General features: G+C 35.0%; 2 protein-coding genes across 2 annotated transcripts; both read right to left on the reverse strand.

Annotated features, from left to right (window-relative positions):
* Window positions 1-1,222: 1,222 nt before the first annotated feature.
* Window positions 1,223-10,022, reverse strand: LOC103448033 (beta-glucosidase 11-like). Its single transcript, XM_008387265.4, has 13 exons — window positions 9,645-10,022; window positions 9,353-9,416; window positions 4,436-4,491; window positions 4,169-4,244; window positions 3,992-4,063; window positions 3,792-3,879; window positions 3,446-3,701; window positions 2,910-3,025; window positions 2,575-2,795; window positions 2,388-2,416; window positions 2,207-2,294; window positions 1,988-2,078; window positions 1,223-1,607 (listed from the first exon to the last, which is right to left on the reverse strand). Exons 1-13 carry the CDS (start codon window positions 9,777-9,779, stop codon window positions 1,376-1,378), a joined length of 1,524 nt encoding a protein of 507 aa, XP_008385487.1. The 5' UTR covers window positions 9,780-10,022; the 3' UTR covers window positions 1,223-1,375.
* A 5,176-nt stretch (window positions 10,023-15,198) lies between these two features.
* On the reverse strand, window positions 15,199-17,012 carry LOC103448030 (protein RGF1 INDUCIBLE TRANSCRIPTION FACTOR 1-like). Its single transcript, XM_008387262.4, has 4 exons — window positions 16,784-17,012; window positions 16,384-16,560; window positions 16,055-16,273; window positions 15,199-15,703 (listed from the first exon to the last, which is right to left on the reverse strand). Exons 1-4 carry the CDS (start codon window positions 16,784-16,786, stop codon window positions 15,458-15,460), a joined length of 645 nt encoding a protein of 214 aa, XP_008385484.1. The 5' UTR covers window positions 16,787-17,012; the 3' UTR covers window positions 15,199-15,457.
* Between the last annotated feature and the right edge of the window lie 3,465 nt (window positions 17,013-20,477).

A 20,477-nucleotide genomic window follows, 5' to 3' on the forward strand; every position in this document is an offset into this window, starting at 1 on the left:
CCAATACCAATACCATACCGAAACAGTATGGTACGGTACAAATACCGTAACATTACCAATTGGTACAAATTTTTGGTAATAATTTGGTATGGTATGATTGGTAGGGTAATTTGGTAAAATTTTCCACCCCTAATCAGAACTGTTTAATTTGTTGATCTTTATTTGAATATCATCACTACAAAAAAAATATTTAAACCAGAGATTGTTTAGTCATCTTAACATATCACATAAATTAGCAGTGTACGTATCAAATGATATATTCATAATGAACCTTTGACTTATTTGATACATTTGAATGACTAAATTAACAATCTTTGAGTCAATTGATTTTTTCTAAAGGTAATTTTTGAATAAAAACTAAGAAATTGAATAATTTTGATTAAAAATTTTCACGATAAAGATATGCTATTTGAAATCACAAAATTAAATATAAACCCAAAAGCATTAGGATTTATTAGAAACAAACATAGCGCGTGCAATTATTTGCTTTTTCTTTTAGGTGCTTTTTAAAATGGCCCATGAGTTTCTAATTTTGTCAGATTCTACCATGAAGTTTTGAACTTGTATCCATTTACACCTTATTTTGTCCCCTTGAATATCTAATTCTTCATTAAATAGATTTTTTTTTTGGGAGCTTTATTGGGCATAGCTGTTATAATATGTATATTTGGGATGTGTGTATTCCTCAGCAAGCCATGAATGCTCTTTTCTATAACTCTAGAGATTTCGGGTGTTTCCGAAGCTTCTCTTTAAATTAAATCTTTTTTACCTCAAAAAAAAAGGAGAGGGAGAGAGAGAATGTGGCTTATTTATTTTTATTTTTTGAAAAGTAGAAACATGCTTTGATAATATGTGGATGAAAAAAAAAAAAGCAAAAATATTTTTGTCCGGATTACTTTAAGGCACATGATTTTTCTTTCTAATATTTTCTTTCAATTATGCATGAAAGAGTATAATAGTATTTTTCTTAATTTTTTGTCAAAAAATAGTGTTTTATTAATATGTGGTATTGATTTGTCAATAAAAGCCATATTTATGTGTATAAATTAAACAAAAATGTTCTCATAGTCACTAGGTGAGCTAAGAATGTATGGTCACTTATCATTGCATTTGATATTAAGGGTGAAAAATCAATAGTTATATTTTTAATGTTTTAATCTTTAACTCTTGATCTCAAATCTAACAATAGAATGAACAAGTGACCTTGAATACTTATTTCACATTCGACCAAAAAATATATTATTCATAAATAAAATGCTTGAAGTCACAATCTCGTTTCCAACAAAAAAAAAAAGTGATTGTGGCATAATAACTTTAATAATTTAAAAGGAAATGCAAACATTGCATCGGAATGTAAGGGTATATAATGAAATATCTACTGAATGTCGTAACCGTTGGAAATGGATGTAAGAAATTCATCAAAGCTGATGACCTTTTTTCTCTTTAGAAAATGAGAGTACCAATGAGCAGAGAGTTTAGGTTGTCTTTTTAAATCAGGGTCTTCCAAATCTACGTAGTATAGGCCGTAGCTCGATTTATAGCCGCCTAACAACTCAATGGAATCCAAGAAGGACCATACAAAATAACCTTTTGCGTTCGATCCATTCCTTCCAAAATCATATAGGATGAATTAGTAATTTAGAAGTATTATAATTACTAGTACTTCCACTGTGATATCTCGTAGGCTCCCATATTTACATATATACATACAGGCTTTTGACTATGGTTCACTTTTGATATTTGATTATTGAAATGATCGGTTTTTAGCATGTCGCCATTATAATATCGTTGTATCCTCGATATATGATCGATATGTCATAGACATTCAATTTCGATCATTTCAACAACCAAAATGTCAAAAGTGAATCATTTTAGCTAATTGCCCTAAACACTTTTCTTACACACTTTCATTTGGACTTGTGCAGTTAGCTTTGCAATCGAGAGATCAAAATAAATTGTACACACACACACACACACACACACATACCTTATAGCTGCAAGCAAAGATTGGATGTATCCGTCCAAATATTTCACCCTCGGCCGGTCCTCCAATGAGGAATTACGTCGAGTCGATTGACCTAATATATGGGGCCAGTTTTTTATTTTCAGATGATGATACAGATAAAAAGGAAAATGATAAAGCAGCTAATGCCTACTATTGCATGCAGAGGGCAAAGTTAAACCAGAGAGAGAGAGAGAGAGAAACCATTTTCATGGATATATAAAGGAGGATTTCCATAATTTTGCTTGACATATTCCAACAGTCCTTGAAGGCCCCAGGGAGTTATTGGAAACTGATTCAAACAACCAATCAATAGTGCTCTAAAATTAAACCCATAAGTAGTACTGAACCTATACCACTTTATATTTTGTGTTCAAGCTTTTACCTCAAATGGTGACGTATCATTTTGCAGTGCTGCAAATGCAATTAAAAGTTTTTTTGTAAGCTCAAAGAATTATAGGTATATCTAGATATGATCGACGTAATGTTGACATTTTATTGACATATCGGTCATAAAAAGGAAGACAATTGAGAGAATTTCACTACATACATACATATAAGAAAAAACTTACCCAACATCAGTACTGCTGAGTCTGCCGTGTAGTCTCTGATTTCCATCTTTAAAATGCTGGTGTAGTCCTTGACGTAGGATGTGGAATAATGATTCACTCCAATGAAGTCAAATGAACCCATGACACTTCGGGACTCGAGACTAGTAAAAACAGGAAGTCTAGAGCCTGCGATCTTTTTCATTACATCAGGGTAATCTCCAAACACCAAGGGATTCAAAAACCTAAAAAACGAAATAGACTCATGGGAATTACAGGTACCTAAAATGGCATCAAGTTTCGGACAAGTAAGAAATATATATGGATGAAAAGAGATGAGTGCCCAACATCTGACTTACCAACCAAAATAGAAGTCCATGGCTCTTTGGGTAGCAAGTTCATCTTCACTAGTTTTTGTTAAAGGAACAAACCAAAAGCCATAAATGTTGATTCCTATATATCCATGCTGCATGTCCTGTATATCCCGAAAAGTTATTCACACTGATAGACCTATATTTTTTTCTTCATGAAAAGCCTAATTTTATTAAGAAACTTATGTGTTACATAGATTGTTACTAGTAGTCTTGATTCTTATTTTTGTAGTTTTTAAGTCTTATTTTATTTGGGCTTATTGTTTGTTCACGTTAGCTAGCACTACAAAGAATTAGTACAAAAGGAGTGGAAACAAATATTGCAGAGTTGGTACAAAAGAAATAGTAGTTTTTTTTTCTTCTTAATTTGCCTCTTTTTATCTCTAATTTTTCTCTCGTCAAGCTTATCAAGAGTACTATGTTTTTAAGGACGGATCAAAGACTTAATAAGTTGATTGTATATTATTAAATTATCACAAAGATAAGAGTTTTTGAAATCCGACAGTGACAAGTTTGACAATTACCTTGTATACTTTCTTGTACAATCTAGCAGCTGATGCATGAGATAACAAGATATTATGAGCTGCCATGTACGGTTCTGTTGAGGAGTTACCCGTAGAACAGTTGACACCAAATGGAGCTGAACATCGTTGTGGTGGAAGAAATCCAAGATCGTAACCCCCGAGTATAAAAACATTAGGCTCATTCATAGTAGTCCAATGCAAAACTCTATCCCCAAAATTTTTGAAGCACACATCTGCATATGCGGTGAAGTCTTTTCTGCATCCACAAAGTTGTTCCATATGATCATCTCAAATCCCATTTCTGCATCTCCCATTTAAAACTCCTCAATAAAAGTTAGGAACTTACACAATTTTTCGACTAACCCATCCTCCATACTCATCTTCAAGTGCCTGTGGGAGATCACTGTGGTGTAAAGTAACATGTGGTTCGATTCCTGGTTTAAACAAACAACTTAATTTGTTATCAACATTAGGAAATGTAGATCTCTATAGCTACTCAATTACTGATAGTATAAGCAAGGAAACTGCGGTTTGATAGATTGTTACCATGGCTGATCAGTTCATCAATTAGATTGTTGTAATATTGTACACCCTTTGGATTAATGGGTCCTCTTCCATCTGAGAGAAACAAGCCGAATATTGATTAAGTGCGTGAAAAACTAAGAACAAGAAATCTTTGCTTGTTTTGTTTAATCTGAGTTACAATTCTATGATCATACATACTTGGGATAAGTCTTGACCATGAGATGGAAAATCTATATGCCTCCAAACCAGTATCCACCATTAGTTGGACATCTTCCTGAAATGGTTTGAATGAACTTGATCATGCATAAACCGTATTCGAAGTATAATCCATGATATATATGATGCATACGTATCAAATAACATCAGCATATTCCTAATTGGTATGATATTGATTTCTGCAATACAAAAACTACTAGTTCTGAATCGTCTAAACAAAAATTGAACTGGACCGTGCCGAGTATAGACCTTGTATTTATGATACTGATCACACGCTACATCTCCCGTAGCTCCATCAAAATGACCTGAAAATTTGGGAGTAAAGCAGTGATCTAATAAAGATCTCGATACATGTAAGTTAACGTGCAAATTCAAACAGTAAACGGTATCTAATTCAATTATTGATTAGTTGGTTTTAATTGACAATGATCAATTGTTTAACCCTCAATGAGCCGACATAAACATGCGTTCTTTTTACATAGTTCACAATGATAAGAAATGTCACATGGTTTCCAAGTTACTGAGAAAATTATATCTGATCAGTAAATCAAGCTTGTCAATAGTTTTCAATAGTCAAATCCAATTGTGATTAATATTTTACTTGCAAGTGTTGAATTTTTGTTCTCCTCCCTAATTTCCCATTTTCAACTTCGATTTTACTTATATTAGCACTAAATGCTCACCTCATATAAAAATTTGTTGACTCGAACATAGGCACTCTATGGAAGCCTTTTTTTTTTTTGGGTGTCAAATGATATGTTAGATTACGGAGCTAACAAGGTTTGAACCACGCCATGGTGTAAGGGCAACACTCCTCTCCACCACTGGTAGAGGGCCATTTGTGAGCTCTATGGAAGTTAACTAAGGCTCACTTGTTAGTGTTTCTGTTAGAGTTTGATTGTTGTTTTTGAAATATGAGAAATGAATGAAAATGAAGGATTTGGATTCTTGGGAGTTCTTCCAAGAGAGAATGAGAGCTCAGAGAGGAAGGGAAAACAAATTTTTCATTCTAAGCTTCCCACAAAGTGTGTGAGCAATATGACTGTTAGACATAGAGTGAGGAGATAATCTCTCTCGCTCTTATATCAACAAAATCTAACCATTCAAAACAATCTAGCCCATGAGGTGTTAAGTGTAAAGAGTTATGACTCACAAATACATCAATTAAGTGATGCACATGGACTATGACCCAGTGGCTCACAATACATCAACTAACAAAATAAAACTTAGTTCTTCTATTTTAAGAATCTGCAATGCGTTTTAAACATCAACACCCTTTCTAAACTCTTTGTAGATTTCACTCCAAGCACTTCCCTTAAGTAAACAAATCAATCCTTTGACAATACTTTAGTAAGGATATCAGCCGTCTGCTCTTCAGTTATGCGATACACTAATTCAATATATTACTGTTGTATGGGCTCTAGAATGAAGTGGAACTTCCTGTCAATGTGCCTAGTGTTATGATGGAAGGCATAGTTCTTGGTAATAGCAATAAGAGATGTGGAGTATTCAATGAGGAATCAACAAATGTCACATCTCTTGATAGAATGACCTTCTTGGTAATTCAATTGTACAATCTATAGCCCTGCTCACTTGTGCTATAGCCAACAAATATACATTTGTATGGAAGGCATAATTCTTGGTAATAGCAATAAGAGATGTGGAGTATTCAATGAGGAATCAACAAATGCTACATCTCTTAATAGAATGACCTCCTTGGTAATTGGATTGTACAATCTATAGCCGTGCTCACTTATGCTATAGCCAACAAATATACATTTGTGACTGTTTCTCTCCTGTTTATGTCTCATGCTTGAAGGAATGTGCACATAGCACAAAGAACCAAAAATATTGAGAATAGTAATTTCAGGTTTCCTGCCATTATAAGCTTCAAATGGAGTCATCTTGTCTAGTGCCTTTGTGGGACACTTTTTTAGAAGATAAACAACAATGTTCACTTCCTCTTCCCAAAATTGATATGGAAGATCTTTTTTGTGCATCATTGATTTGACCATTTCCACCATAGTTCTATTTTTCATTTCAACCACTTTGTTGTGGAGTGTACGCCATTGTCAACTGTCTTAGTATTCCCGTCTCATTGCAGAACTTCACTTGTATAGACATAAACTCTCTATCTCTATCACTTCTTAGACACTTCAGTTTGTGACCACACTGTAATTCTGTCATTGCCTTGAATTTCTGGAAGCATTCAGAGGCACATGACTTGTATCTCAGAAAACACACCCAAATCGTTCTTGTATAATCATATGTGAATGGCAAAAAATACTTGTTCCCAGAATTTGATTCAACATGTATTGGCCCATAGATGTCAGTGTGAACTAATTCTAGAGGAAACTTAGCTCTCCAAGTGAACTCAGTTAGGGAAGCATTTCTGTGTTGCTTCCCAATCATACAACCTTCACATACACCATTAGATTCCTCCAAGTGTGGCAACCCATGTACCATTTATTGTTCTTAAAGCAGCCTGAGACTACTATCATTCAAGTGCCTCAATCTCTTGAGCCAAGTTTGAGAACAATGAGTTAGACTAACTCTAATGCTACTTGATCTGTTGGCATCATTGTCAATGTGAAACATCTATTCCTAGTCATTTTCACCTTGACTACTAATTATCCAATGAGAAACTATCAAACACATTGACAACACCTCATCCAAATAGTCAATAATATCTATGCTTCTTTATTTGACCAAGACTGAGAAGGTTTTCTTCTAAACTGGGAACCGATATTACGTCTTGCCAAGCATTTTTTTTTCAATCACTAATGTACCTTTTCCAGCAACATTTACAATCTCTCCAATTCCCATTTTCACTTTAGAAGAGACATTTCTTTGCAAATTGACCAGAAGCCTTTCATTTGTCATGTGATTGCTACATCCACTGTAAATGTACCAAGAGTTGTTCACCTTCACCTCAGCCATAGCATTACATATGTAGAAAAGTGTTCATGTCTCTTGAAGTTAATTGGCATAATTCACCTTCTACATTCCTTTGTTTCCATTTCAATATCTTGGGATATGACCAAACTTCCTACAAATTGTGCACTTGGGTTTACCTTCAAACCAACATTTTCAATAGCGCAGTTTATCACAATGTTTGCAGGGAGTATTGCTTGTGTCCTCAATATTTTGCTTTGAACCAAAATTTGGCTTGTTATCCCACTTCTTTCCCTTTCTTTTCCAATCCTTCTTAAACTTCTGAGGTCTAGTGAATCCAAGATGTTTGGATTGCTTGGAAGCAATATTTAAACTAGCTAATTCTCTCTCTGTTTTGTTTTCAGCATGCCTATCCAAACATTGCTCAAATAGTTTTGAAGATGCTACAACTTACTGAACCTCAAGGGTATCAAAATCTTTTGAGTGTTCAATTATTGAGCAAATGGAATCATAACTGCTAGGCAAGCTAATTAACAATTTCTGCATAATTCATTGCCTGGACAATTCCTCTCCATAACTTTTCTTTTGATTTAATAGATCGAACAATCTAGTAAGGTAAACATACAAGGATTCATCATCACGCATTCATGTATATTCAAAATCTTGATGCAAACCTTAACATTTTACATTCCTTACTTGTTTTATCTCCTTTGAATTCTTGTTGCAGGATATCCCAGACTCCCTTCGAGGTTTCTTAAAATCTTGGGGAATAGTTGATTTGAAATAGCTCCTTAGAGCAAACTGAGAGCTCTTGCATCTCTCGTCAAGATCTCATTCCTCGAAGCTTTCTCTGCAACAATGGGATCGATTTTCTTTTCTTCAATGAGTTTCTCATTCTCCTTCTTTGAATCTGGTACTTCAAATCCTTTTTCAACGAAAGCCTAAAGTCCATGGGACTTAAGTATAGTCCTCATATGGATTCTCTGGAACTCATAGTTTTCACCATTGAAAATTGGCATGCGAAAGCTTAGCTCTACTCAATCTGACCATGTTAGACTTGAAATCGAGAAACCCAGAAGTTTTTGAAGCTCAAATCAGCTCTGGTGAGGCTCAATTCGATTCGAGTATCGCCGCAATGAGAACGCACAAATTCATGCCAAATTTAGACGATTGAACATGGCTCTGAGGCCATGTTAGAGTTTGATTTTTGTTTTTGAAATCTGAGAAACGAAGGAAATTGAAGGATTATGAAGGATTTGGATTCTTGGAAGTTCTTCAATGAGAGAATGAGAGCTTAGAGAGGAAGGGAAAACCAATTTTTCATTCTAAGCTTCACACAAAGTGTGTATATGATCGTTAGACATAAGAGTGAGGAGAGCATCTCTCTCTCTTTTACATCAATAAACCATTCCAAACAATCTACCCTATGAGGTGATCACACTTGTCATGAGTTATGACTCACCAATACATCAATTAAGTGATGCATTGCACATGGACTATAATCCAATGACTCACAATACATCAACTAATAAAAAATAAAAATAAAAAGCAAAACTTGTTTCTTTCATTCTAAAATATCTGCAACGTTGTTTAAACACCAACAGTTTCTTCAGAAAAAGTTGTACACATTAGTTTCTCAAATAAATTTACATTGGTGATTTTGGTATTTTAAAGGTTGCAGTAGATGCCCTTAGTGATTTTCTTATTTCCAAATGTATTTCTCTATCAGTGATTTTTATTTAACTTAAAAGAGCAATATATATATGTATAATCTTAGTGCAATAAGTAAGTAGTACAATTTTTTAAATCTAAAATTGTTCACCTAGCATCATAAAGTTGCAATACTGAAACCTAACCAATTCTATTTGGATACACTAAATTGGCACACTTGCTAGCTAACTCTCTAATAGGAGGATCCTATAGTTGTATGTGAGATCTACCTGTATTAACTTTATGTGTTTAAATAGCATTATTATAATATAATTATTAGCATGTAGCCTCAATATGCAAAACCAAGTGTTCACCCTTCACAAGTTGTAAATTAGAAATGAAGAAACATGATAAATAAATCCCTAATATTATATGGAAAGTGTAATGCTAAGGAGACTAAATTTTGGAAACTAAAGAACATGGAAGTTGATTATTGGTTTATTACTTAAGAGTGGATAAACGTGCTCATTCCTATTGGTGACACATCATTTAGTTTGCAAATTTAGTCTTTCTAGCATTACCTTATATGGAAAATGTGATATAATAGTAGTGGAAGCTAACCGGCATGGGCATATGTGTCCAAGATGCTTGGGGTCCTTCCGTCTTGGTCTGCAGCACCTTCCACCTATTCATGTAGAATTAGTTTTGAACCAACCCCATTCCATCAGTTTCTTCTCTTTTTTTTTTTTTCAATTGAAGGGTAGGACTAGTAATACACACAAAACCATATATATAGGGGCTTATATTATTGTAAGATACTAAGATATATCTAATTAAAATTCTTATTATCCCATAATTTGTATGCATGTATATGTGCACATATATGAATACATGTATACATAAGAAGAAGAACCTGATAAGCAGAGGAGGAAGCACCAAACACGAAGCCTGGAAGGAAGTCATCTCTGCTATATTTATCAGCGCATAAAGAAAGCTTTATGAGAAGAAAACACAGAAAAAATGAAACTCTCAACATGAGTAATAACATAAGTCCGCGGCAAGAACCCAGAAGGGAAGGAGTTTCAAAAGGCAAAAGTTACAAAGAGATTTGAGCGGACACCCTTTAATTTGTTATCCGCACTTTAGAGCGACTGGTAGACTCCAAATCCTCCTTTGTTGTCTTTTCTTTTGTATGGTTGTTGAGTTGATTCCAAGTCTTGTATGATTGGTTCGAAATAGCCAACAAGAAGAAACACAGACGGATGGCGACGCTGAAATGAACTTCACCATTGACGAATGAGGAGGTCCGTGGAAAAGTTGCCGTCCCACATTAGGCTTGGATTTGAGCTTGGGATTAATTAGGACCATAATTATAGATATTAGTTTATTTATCATTCTCCATGGAAAAGTTAGAAAATAACCAAAATTTTTGGACTTTATAGAATTATAACAACTCTTTTTAATTTATTATAATTATAACCAAAAGTTGATATAAAAAGTACTAATACATCTTTAATGACTAAATTCTTTGCAATCATGCCCTAGAATGGAGTCCAATTAGATTCTTGCAAGTTTGCCGTTAAAGATATAATTTGCCTCTAGAAGCTTTTGCGTAGTGTTGAGACCCAAAAAAGTCATGAGCAAGCCCAATCAAGCCTCGAAGCCCAATTGCCACGAGAGTCCCAAGTCAAGCCTGAACACATGCAAAGGTACGGGATCAAGAAAGGAATATTCACAACCATGCCATGCTACGGTAATTAAGTCGAATATTTTATGTAAATCACCTCATGCCCATGCTTATTTGTCACCCTAAGATAAGCCCAAGTCACATGCTCGATCAGGGCTTGTCAAGTGAATGTGGTGTGGATGGTTACAAGAGTCTATTGGGCCTAGTGGAGTCAAGATTATGGAGGACTTTGGGCTACTTGGGGGCCCAAAGATTAAAGCCCATAACCCTTGTAGCCCACATAGGCAAGCATTGAGAGAGTACATACTTAGTTTACCTCTTTCCCCAGCAAGCTAACCAATCTAATTCGAAAGGAACCAAGTCCTAACTTTAGGCTCACGTGAAACCCCCAGCAAAACAAGCATTTAATAAAGAGAGGCTGACTTTCCCTTCCCAGCTCACGCAACATTTGAATGCACGAAAGCCATGACGCGCTACCAAAAGTAGCATCTGTGGAGAGCCGACCCAGGAAAGTAGCGCCTTGAGAGGGAGGCATGATGCATGTTTCATAGGTTGGTAGTGTCTAGCCATCTTGCACCAAAATAGAGGGTAGCAGAAGAACTAGGGAGAAAGAAGAGAAAGAAATAAGCCAAACTAAAGATTCCTTGATAAGGAATCATTCAACTACAAATATAGGTCAAGAACTTTAAAGAGAGGATCCCAATCCCCTAATATAACACCGAGAGCCAAAGAAACCTAGAAGACATCACTCCGCAACCTTAGTATTTTCCATAACCTCCTTCTGAGTATTCCAGCCATTGTAAACCTTGTTACTAACCTAGGAAACCTAGGTTATCTAGCCTAGAACACTTTGCAACCAGGCCAACTATCTTTCTTATGCTAATCTAATAAACTTCTAACTTCCACTCCATGCCTCACTTGTGCAAGCCATTATTTGTGTAATCATGCTATCTTCAAGTCATTCATTCAACCGAGATATTTCCTAAAATGTGCTAATTCTTTTGAGATATTCCTGGACTTAGTACGAAACCGAACCAAGGGAGACAATAGGACGTTCTCAAAGCTCAAGTCCACTTCGACCTAAAAGTTTCCCAACGCATAGCTTTACCAATGTTCCTATGTCGATCAAATACAAAACACCTCCAATGGCACCTCTCAATTTTGTTAGAAACCATGTCCATGAAGCATTGTTTTCTGAGTCAGCCACGCCAAACCAAACCCCAAATCCGTCAACACCACCCCAAATTCGTCAACATCATTTATCAATTAAAATGAAAGAGAGGAAAAAGGGAACTTGGCAATTGAGATTTGTAAAACTTGATGGGATCTTAGAGAAAGAAGCTCGTCTCCCTGAATCTATCTGTCTTTGAATCAAATTTGTACGCAGAAAAGAAAACGTTTGAAGGATGGTGACGAATTTAGGGTTTGGTTTGATTTTATAGGGTTCCATTTGACTTGCTTCGAATTTGGGCAATCTCACTGTTTATAGTGCAATTCAATTTAACCTTGATGGGGATCTTAGATAAAGAAGCTCGTCTCTCTGAATCTATCTGTCTTTGAATCAAATTTGTCCCCAAAATAGAAAACGTTTGAAGGATGGTGACGAATTTAGGGTTTCATTTGATTTCATAGGGTTTCGTTTGAGTTGCTTTGAATTTGGACAATCGCTCTGTTTGCAGTGCAATTCAGTTTAGGGTTTCAAGTTTGATAAGGGAGCAGTGTTAGATACTAATTCCTTACTAGTATAACCTTAACCTCGCTGCAAGGTAGCTATGGCGGATGAACGGGAGGTGGAAGAAAGAGTGTTTTTGTAAAATACTTTTCTATTACTTTTTCAAATCTAACGGTTACAAGAAAGAGAGTTGGTTTAATACTAGTACCAACATTCCACATGTGTAAGTGCCGCATTGCAAAAAGGACAAAACACTACTACAGAATCCCCACAATAATAGGAAAATTACATATTAAACCCAATTCATTTTGATCCCAAAACTCAATTACTTGTGATTGAGGCAATCACAATATTTCAGTACATAATGCATCCCCCTTGAAAATCAACCTTGTCCTCAAGGTTCAAACATCAAATTCTGGAAACCGAGACTTGAAAGCATCAAAGTCTTCCCAAGAAGCGTCTGCAACATCCTTACCACTCTATTGCACCAGAAGTTGCACATCAGCTGCACTTCCTTTCTTATACATTCTCCTAGCAAGTATTGCTAAAAGAGCTTCATCAGCCAATCCATCTTGTGTCAATTGAGGTAGCACCAAGCATGGGACAATAGAATCTCCCAATTTCTTCTTAAGACAACAAACATGGAACACAAGATGTACTTTGGTTCCATCATGTCTCAGTCCTTCATTTGTCATCTTGGGTCTTCATCATGTTTTGAGCCAAAACTAAGTTACTTTTGAGGACAGATAGTATCTTATCTCTCTCTAACAAGCTTTGTTCAACAATAGCAATATTAGTAGACCCCATTTCATATGGCACTATGTTTGGTGGTGAGTGCCTATAGACCTACTCAAGAAGAGTGAACCTTGCAAAAGTATAATAGGTGGTGTTAAAACACCACTCAGCCCAAGGTAACCATTGCAACCAGTTCTTGGTTTGTCCTCCTACTAAACACTTTAGATAGGTCACTTGTTCATAACCTCACATCATTCTAGGTATGATACCCAGAGCTCATGCATAACTTGGAACCTTGTAGTTTAAACAACTCTTTCCAAAAGGCACTAAGAAATATTGGGCCTTTGTCGCTTACAATCGAGGTTGGCATACCATGTAACTTGAAAACACTATCAATGAAACCATTATCTATTTCTTTTTACAAATTTTTATTTTTATGCTTGGATTTGCATTTTTTTCAGCCTATTACAAACGTGGTATGTGAATTTGGGGATTCTCTCTGAGTTACTCAAACCGTTCTCTATTTTTTTAGACGTTAGAATGATGCACTAACTACATTAATTATATGTGTGGATGATATGGTGGTGATGCGGATAAAGGTGAAACATTTGCTTAAGTATTTTGCGTCTAAATTTAAGATGAAAGAATTAGATGAAATGAAGTATTTTCTTGGGGTTGAAGTTACTAGATCAAAAACATGGCATCTTCTTATCTCAATGAAAGAATGTTCTAAATTTGTTACCATAAACTGAAATGTTGAATTGCAAACCTATTAACTAATACTTCAATTGAACATAATCACAAATTGGAGTTGTACCTTAATCAAGTTTTGAATAGTAAAGAGAGATATCAAATGCTTGTGGACAGATTGGTTTGTTTGTCTCATATCAAATCGCGCGCTTATGCAGCTACTATGGTGAGTCAATTCTTTCATGTAGCTAAACACGTATCTTGTGACCTAAATCTTGATTTATTTGAAGTTTTCTTGATAAAGTACTAGTGTTCAAAGTTTCATCATCACCCAACCATAGCAAGTGGTCCAGTGGTAACGGCGCAGACTGCGGCTCCCCAGTAAACAAAAAAATGTGGAAGGTCCCGAGTTCAATACTACAAGCTAGTGAGTCTACTTAACTGTAGCCACGGGCAAGGTGAAATTTCCCATAGCCTCTCCGGGCCCGGAAGCAGTGGATACCGTGGCTTGCTCAATCAAGAATATTTGGTCTACTCGTGCATATTTAACTTTTGTATATGGTAATCTCGTTACATTGAGAAGATAAACCTAAAAAATAATGGCTGGAACAAGTGTGGAGGCCATGTTTCGAGGTATGAATCATGTGAATTAGTTCAGTTAAAGAATTATTGAGAAGTCTTGGGCTTGAGACTAACAGGGCCATCAACTTATATTATGATACTAAGGTTGCCGTTGCCGTTGCCCATATTTCAGTGTATAACATAATCGTAATAAGTGTGTTGATGTGATCAACATTTTATTAAGGAAAACATAGACGTTGAATTATCGTGATTCCAATTTTATGAAGAATAAAGTTGATGCTCTTACAAAGACAGTCTTGAGTGCTCTACAATTCTCTTGATAAGTTAGGCACGTGTAATATCTTTACACCAACTTCAGAGATAATGTTAGGAATTAACCTATTTTTATAGGTCTTTATTTACTTTTATATTGTAAATGTGATTAATTTTCATGTCTTTTATGTATAGCAATCGTGTAAATTCTATATATATCCAAAGGATACCTAAAACTGAAATTCCCAAATAACTTTTGTTCGGCAAAGACCACATTGGCTCACGGACTATCATCAAGTTGATGCTATTGTTCATTCTTCTACTTAAAAGAATGGCATCTTTGCCAATTAGTATTACGGTCTAGTGTTCTTTATTGGTAAGTGAAATGTCTTAAGTTTGATTCTGGTCAAAAATGAATTTGAACCATATTATTGCTAGCCCGTAGTGAGGCTAAGCCCACCCCCTCCCCTTAGTGTAGATAATATTGATTGTTCATAAAAAAATAAAAAAATAAAAAAAGAATGGCATCCTTGTTTGATAAGAAAGAAATAGCATTAAAATTTAGCATGTAAAGTAATTACGAAAATCTTGCATTTAGTGTAAAATCTCAGTTTTCCCATGTTTTCTTTCCTACTGATGCACTCAGATTCACTTTCGTCCATTCATGAATAATGTAATGGTTTTTTTTATTTAATTTTCACGTTCCTCATTAAGGAATGGAATGCAATCCAGACACACTGTTAAATGTATTTCTTTATCTAAGTTTCCCTGATTAGGCTATCAGCAGCCTATGTTTTTGAAATTTTGTGTCTGCCCCCAAATCTAAAAAATTAAAATCCAAAAAAAAAAAAAAAAAAAACTGAGCTGTTGTTTCTTTATATATATAAAATAGTTCGAATCTGGATGCCATTTACACCTTGCATATTTCAAAAATTAATGCAGCATTATTGCACCCAAAAGCCAACACAAACCCAATTTAAAAAGGTACCCAAACCCACCTTTAATTTGTTTAAAACCCCATAAAGACAGCTTCCCACCATGTTTAGGACACATGGGGGTACTTGCATAAGCAATGAGCTGGCTAAGCAAGTACTAATAAGATTATAATTTAAGGCCTTAAAGGTGCTCTATGCGGTATGCCCTTTCTTCTCCTTTTCCTTGCATCTGAATGAGGTGGTGGAGTTGGAGTTGGAGTGCTTTGGTACATTTCTTGTTGCATTCCTTCACGCAATTGATCTTCTAATAATTCTTCTGATGGTAACCTTCTTTGTTTACCTTCCTTTCTTCCCTCCTCTTCTTCTTTCTTTGCGCTCAAGATATAGCTGGCTTCCCCCTTCTTCTTTAGTCCCTCAAGCTAATGTCAAAATCAAGAATATATATATATGGATTAATTGTTAAGTCAACATCATCAACCGAATTGGAACAAAAAAAAATATATACCAACATTGTTATTATATTCGATAACATAAACAAACTCTTGCAGTCGAGTGTTGAACACTCAGGACCACCTCCGACAAAGTAAAGACTAATCGCAACTATATCAAATTGTCATCGGCAAAGGCCTACATTGTTATTCTCGTGCACATTTCGGTCACAATGACATCTAGCTAAGAGACAGGTAAGAATGCAATGTCTTAGTTGATTATATATATGGAAGTTTTGTAATATTTAATGGGGAAAAGAAAAAGAAGAATAAAAATCTAACCTTGCATCCCAATGAACAAAAACGAACAGGATCCCAGAGACATCTCGCACATATTTCACAGATATGTGAGCCCCCCTTAACGGCTGTTTTAGGCTGAGGCCTCTGGTTAAGAAACAACACTCTCGCACTGTTTATCACATAAGTCTGAACTCCGCTGATGTCTAACACCTTCTGAATCTCAGACACCCTCACAACATCGTGATACGACGACCGTCTGATCTGCATTACGATTTTCACACCCCCACAAAAAGAATAAAAAATTTCGTTTATACACAATTGAAAATTAAAAAAACAAAAAACTGAACTGAAATTTGTATATGCCTAATTACCTGAATTACTTGGTGATCTTTGTGTCTTGATGATTTACAATAAGAGCAGAATGCGCCATTGTTGCAATCTAAGCAGTACATGTTGCATTCGCCTCTCGGACCATCTTTGTGCCACCGGCAGATGGAGAAGAAGGCCGTCGACAACAATGATTCAAGCCACGAAGGTACCAACATTGCCTGCTCGGATGCCAAGAAAAAAACGATGGGGTAAGCCAAAAAGATAATGAAGACAATAATGCTAGATAGGATCCAGCTCTCGTTTCCTCGTAAACGTTACAAACAAGAGAGAGAGAGAGAGAGAGAGAGAGCAGGAGGGCTTAAAATCTTCTGAAAGAGTAACATACGATTTATCAGCAGAAGAATGTGAATTATATGAAAAGGACAAAACATTACAGCATACCATTGTTAAATGTGGGTGGGGAGATAAACGCTAGGGTGGGCACAGAAAAGGACAAGGTTTTTCTGTAACGGACGGTTGTGATAAGAGGGTGGATGGGCGGGTTGGAGCTAGGGGGAGGGGTTAGGACCGTTGGATTGGGAGAGAAGGGTTTGTGTTAATTGGGAGTTACGAAACTTTTGATTCGTCTCTGAGCAGCGTTGCGTCTTTTTGTAGAAGCACAGAGAGAGTCAGGGAAGCCGAAGTTTGGGCGGGGAAGCCTTTCCGATATATGAAAGGAGAAGTACGAACTACGACAGAAGAACATGTATTCCACGTGCAATTAGGGATCCCGGTGACTTTAGGTTTGCCAAATAAACTAAGTTTGCTGTACGTCTAGGTAATTTATTTATTTTTTTTTCAAGTGCTTTTTTTTTTTTTTTTTTACCATGTGATGTGCTACGTCATATTGTAAACGGATTATTTGTCATGGAGGAATTTTTTCCATACCTAGAATATAATTTGATTTGGTTCAGGAGAATACTCGTGGCCCCAGGCAGGGCCAGCCCTGAGGGTAGCTCGAGTAGGCGCCCGCCTGGGGGCCCCCAAATTTTTTATTTATTTTTTATATATATAGAGGGAAATGTTATTGATACTCCAAAAATCACATCCTACATTCTTCACAAGTGTATTTTTCTTTCCAAATATAGAAAGTTTGGAATGTAGAATAAGAATTTTGGAGTGTTAATCATAATTTTCTATATATATTTATATATTTAAATTTGCAGTTTGAGTAAAATATCTAAATATGAAATTATAAATATTTTTTTGGAACTTGCCGTGCAGCGTTTTGGGTTGGGGGGGGCCTAAATTTTTTTTTTTAAATATGTGTGTATATATATAATATATATAAATATATCTTTAGAGTTTGAATTTAATAAAATATTTAAATATAAAATCATATAATTGTCTTGAAACTTGGCGTACAAAGTAGACCTGGCATTCGTGTCGTATTTTCCGTGTTCGTGTCATACCCGATATCTTAACGGGTCGTGTCGTGTAACACCCGTTAAAATAAACAGGTAAAATGACCCGACCCGATAATATTAACAAGTAATTTGACCCGACCCGTTACCTGTTAAGGAAAATATATTGTAAACCAATAAATAATCAAATGAAAAACATAATATTAAATAAGCATATACATACCATATTGTCACATCCAAAACATAAAAACGCAATTTTCTTTTAAGTATATTTTCACTTACCTAAAGTCTTTAATAGTTTTTTAATTAATGTAGAAGTGTAAAAAAATATAGAAAAAATATATAAACGCTCGTAATGACAAGCTTTACAACTTTCATGAAGAGCTTAACTTCGAAATTCGCCACTATAATCATATAAATCATAGATCAAAATTTAACCGTTGATTGTTGTTTACATTTACGTTTCATTGTTCTCATCAAATTTTGTTTTTTCAGATTTTGTTTTTTTGAAAACTTGATCTATTAGAGGATGGAGGAAGATGAATGGTTTGGATTGTTGATATTATATTCAAAGTTTTACGGTTAGTGAAAATATTGCTTGATGTTTATAAAGTTTTTACAAACTATATGACATCGACTCATATTTCAGTTAACCGTAAATATCGAAACGTGATATCAAAAATCTGAACTGTTCATCTTCTTACATCCGCCAGATGATCATGTTTTCAAAAATGAAATTCAGTAAGAAGAATAAAGCGTAAATGGCAATCGACTGTTAAATATAAATTTAAGGTTTATGAATTATAGTGTTGGATTTCGAAGCTGACATCTTCATGAAAGTTGTAAAGTTTGTCACTATGAGTGATTGTATATTTTTTTTTACATTTTGTACACTTCTACAATAATTATTATTAATTTTATTAATTTTGCCCTCAAATAAAAAACATTATTCACGAAGGTTTGGATGATTTTAAAAATCTAAACGATAATGCAAGTGTAACCATTATCTACTCGTGGAGGAATAATGATGAATCACGAGTGTTTATATATTCTTTCACATTTTTCATATGTGTATGTATGTCTTCTTAGTTCTTGCCTATATAAATACTATATTAGTTTATTTTAATTTTGGACAACAACATGTTAAGTAAAATTTATCCTAATAATGATAATAAGGAGCTCTCACAATAAAAATAAATAATGACAAAAACTTTTTTTAAAAACTTATATAGAATAATAATACAAAACTATATATTTAATATAGAATATATTGTGTATATTAATATGACTATTGTATTTTATAATAAATCTTTTAGTAATTAAACTTTAAAATTATCAAAATAAATTTTTTCTTAACGGGTCGAAACGGGTTACCCACGTGTTACCGGCGTGTATACCCGTTATTAACGGGTTCTTAACGGGTCACCCAATAATGACCCGATAACTTATCGTGTTGACCCGAAACCCGTTATTTTCGTGTCGTTTTCGTATCGTGTCACCGTGTCGTGTTAGAAACTGCCAGGTCTAGTACAAAGTGTCTTGGGTGGGGTGAAACTTCAGCAACAATTCAACTTTTTTTTTTTTTGGAATTTAACGCACAGCATACTGGTAGCAAGTCTGCGCCTACGAATCGGTTCTTTCCCACTCCACTTACAGAGGTCAGGTACCCGATCAATGCTTCTCTTCTCTTCTACTTCTTTTTCTATAATTTAATTTGTGACTTGTAGTGTTGTGCTTGTAAATATAATTAGGATTTTCAATTCTAGGGTTTATGATTTATTTATTTTAATGCGTATTGTTTATGCGAAATTAGAGTATTCACTTGTCAAGTGTCTATATTGCAGTTATAAAATTCGAACTTATGGATGCACTTAAAAAAAAAGGTTAAATCCCTTCAAGAAGATAAATGGATTATGGGTGCACTTAACAATGTTGGTTACTTTTGCTTCCTAACTAGTTTTGGTTCAAGATAATTCAAAGTTTCGATGTTGAATTTTGTTAACCATACCAGTTACAGTTGCCTCTGCAAAAAGAAGTTTCTCAAAATTAAAGTTAATCAAATCGTATCTTCGATCAACTATGTCACAAGAAAGATTGAATGGGTTAGCTATTTTGTCAATTGAAAAAGAATTGGTTGAAAAATTAGATTATGTAAACTTAATTAATACATTTGCGTCTAAAAACGCGAGATGTGTAATATTTAAGTAATGTTTGCATATCTTTCATCTTTGAATATGAATTCTAATGATTTTTTATGTAGAAATGAATTTTTTCATGTATTTAGCAAACCTTTTGACACACCCCGATCCAGAGGATCCAGGCGTGCTGGCCGTCACGTGAGCGTGACGTAACCATAAGTGCGACACGGAAGCGAAACAACAGCATACATAAGAAGGAATTCAAACCAACTCTAGCAGAACAACCTACTAGAATGACAGGACGAGATAAGATAAACACATAAATTCAGAGCATAGGTTTAAGTGCAATCAAGTAGGACAAAAATAAAAGTACATCACCCTCAGGTGAGTCCTACATGTCAAGTATCTGTCAGAATGCCGGAAAAAGACCTCGAGAGCCACCAATTGCTAACTAGAACCTGGAGGGGCGCAAAACAAAATGAGTAGGTCAGTAAAATCAAATAGTTTTCCAAAACAGTTCATTAAAAACAATTCTAACCCCTCACCGTAAAAACCTGTATACTTTCCCAGAAAATAGTATATATACATATATAT

This window comes from Malus domestica, chromosome 11 (genome assembly GCF_042453785.1).
Source record: "Malus domestica chromosome 11, GDT2T_hap1".
NCBI lineage: Eukaryota > Viridiplantae > Streptophyta > Magnoliopsida > Rosales > Rosaceae > Malus > Malus domestica.

What these genes read in the sequence shown, in the direction of transcription:
- LOC103448033 (XM_008387265.4), bottom strand. Translation starts at nt 9,779, where the DNA reads ATGTTATTACTCATGTTGAGAGTTTCATTTTTTCTGTGTTTTCTTCTC. An exon ending in GGACACATATGCCCATGCCG is followed by an intron (nt 4,492 to 9,352) that starts GTTAGCTTCCAC and finishes CCAAATTTTCAG; the next exon opens with GTCATTTTGATGGAGCTACG. An exon ending in ATGGTCAAGACTTATCCCAA is followed by an intron (nt 4,064 to 4,168) that starts GTATGTATGATC and finishes TGTTTCTCTCAG; the next exon opens with ATGGAAGAGGACCCATTAAT.
- LOC103448030 (XM_008387262.4), bottom strand. An exon ending in AAGATCACCAAGTAATTCAG is followed by an intron (nt 16,274 to 16,383) that starts GTAATTAGGCAT and finishes ATCGTAATGCAG; the next exon opens with ATCAGACGGTCGTCGTATCA. An exon ending in TTTGTTCATTGGGATGCAAG is followed by an intron (nt 15,704 to 16,054) that starts GTTAGATTTTTA and finishes TTTTGACATTAG; the next exon opens with CTTGAGGGACTAAAGAAGAA.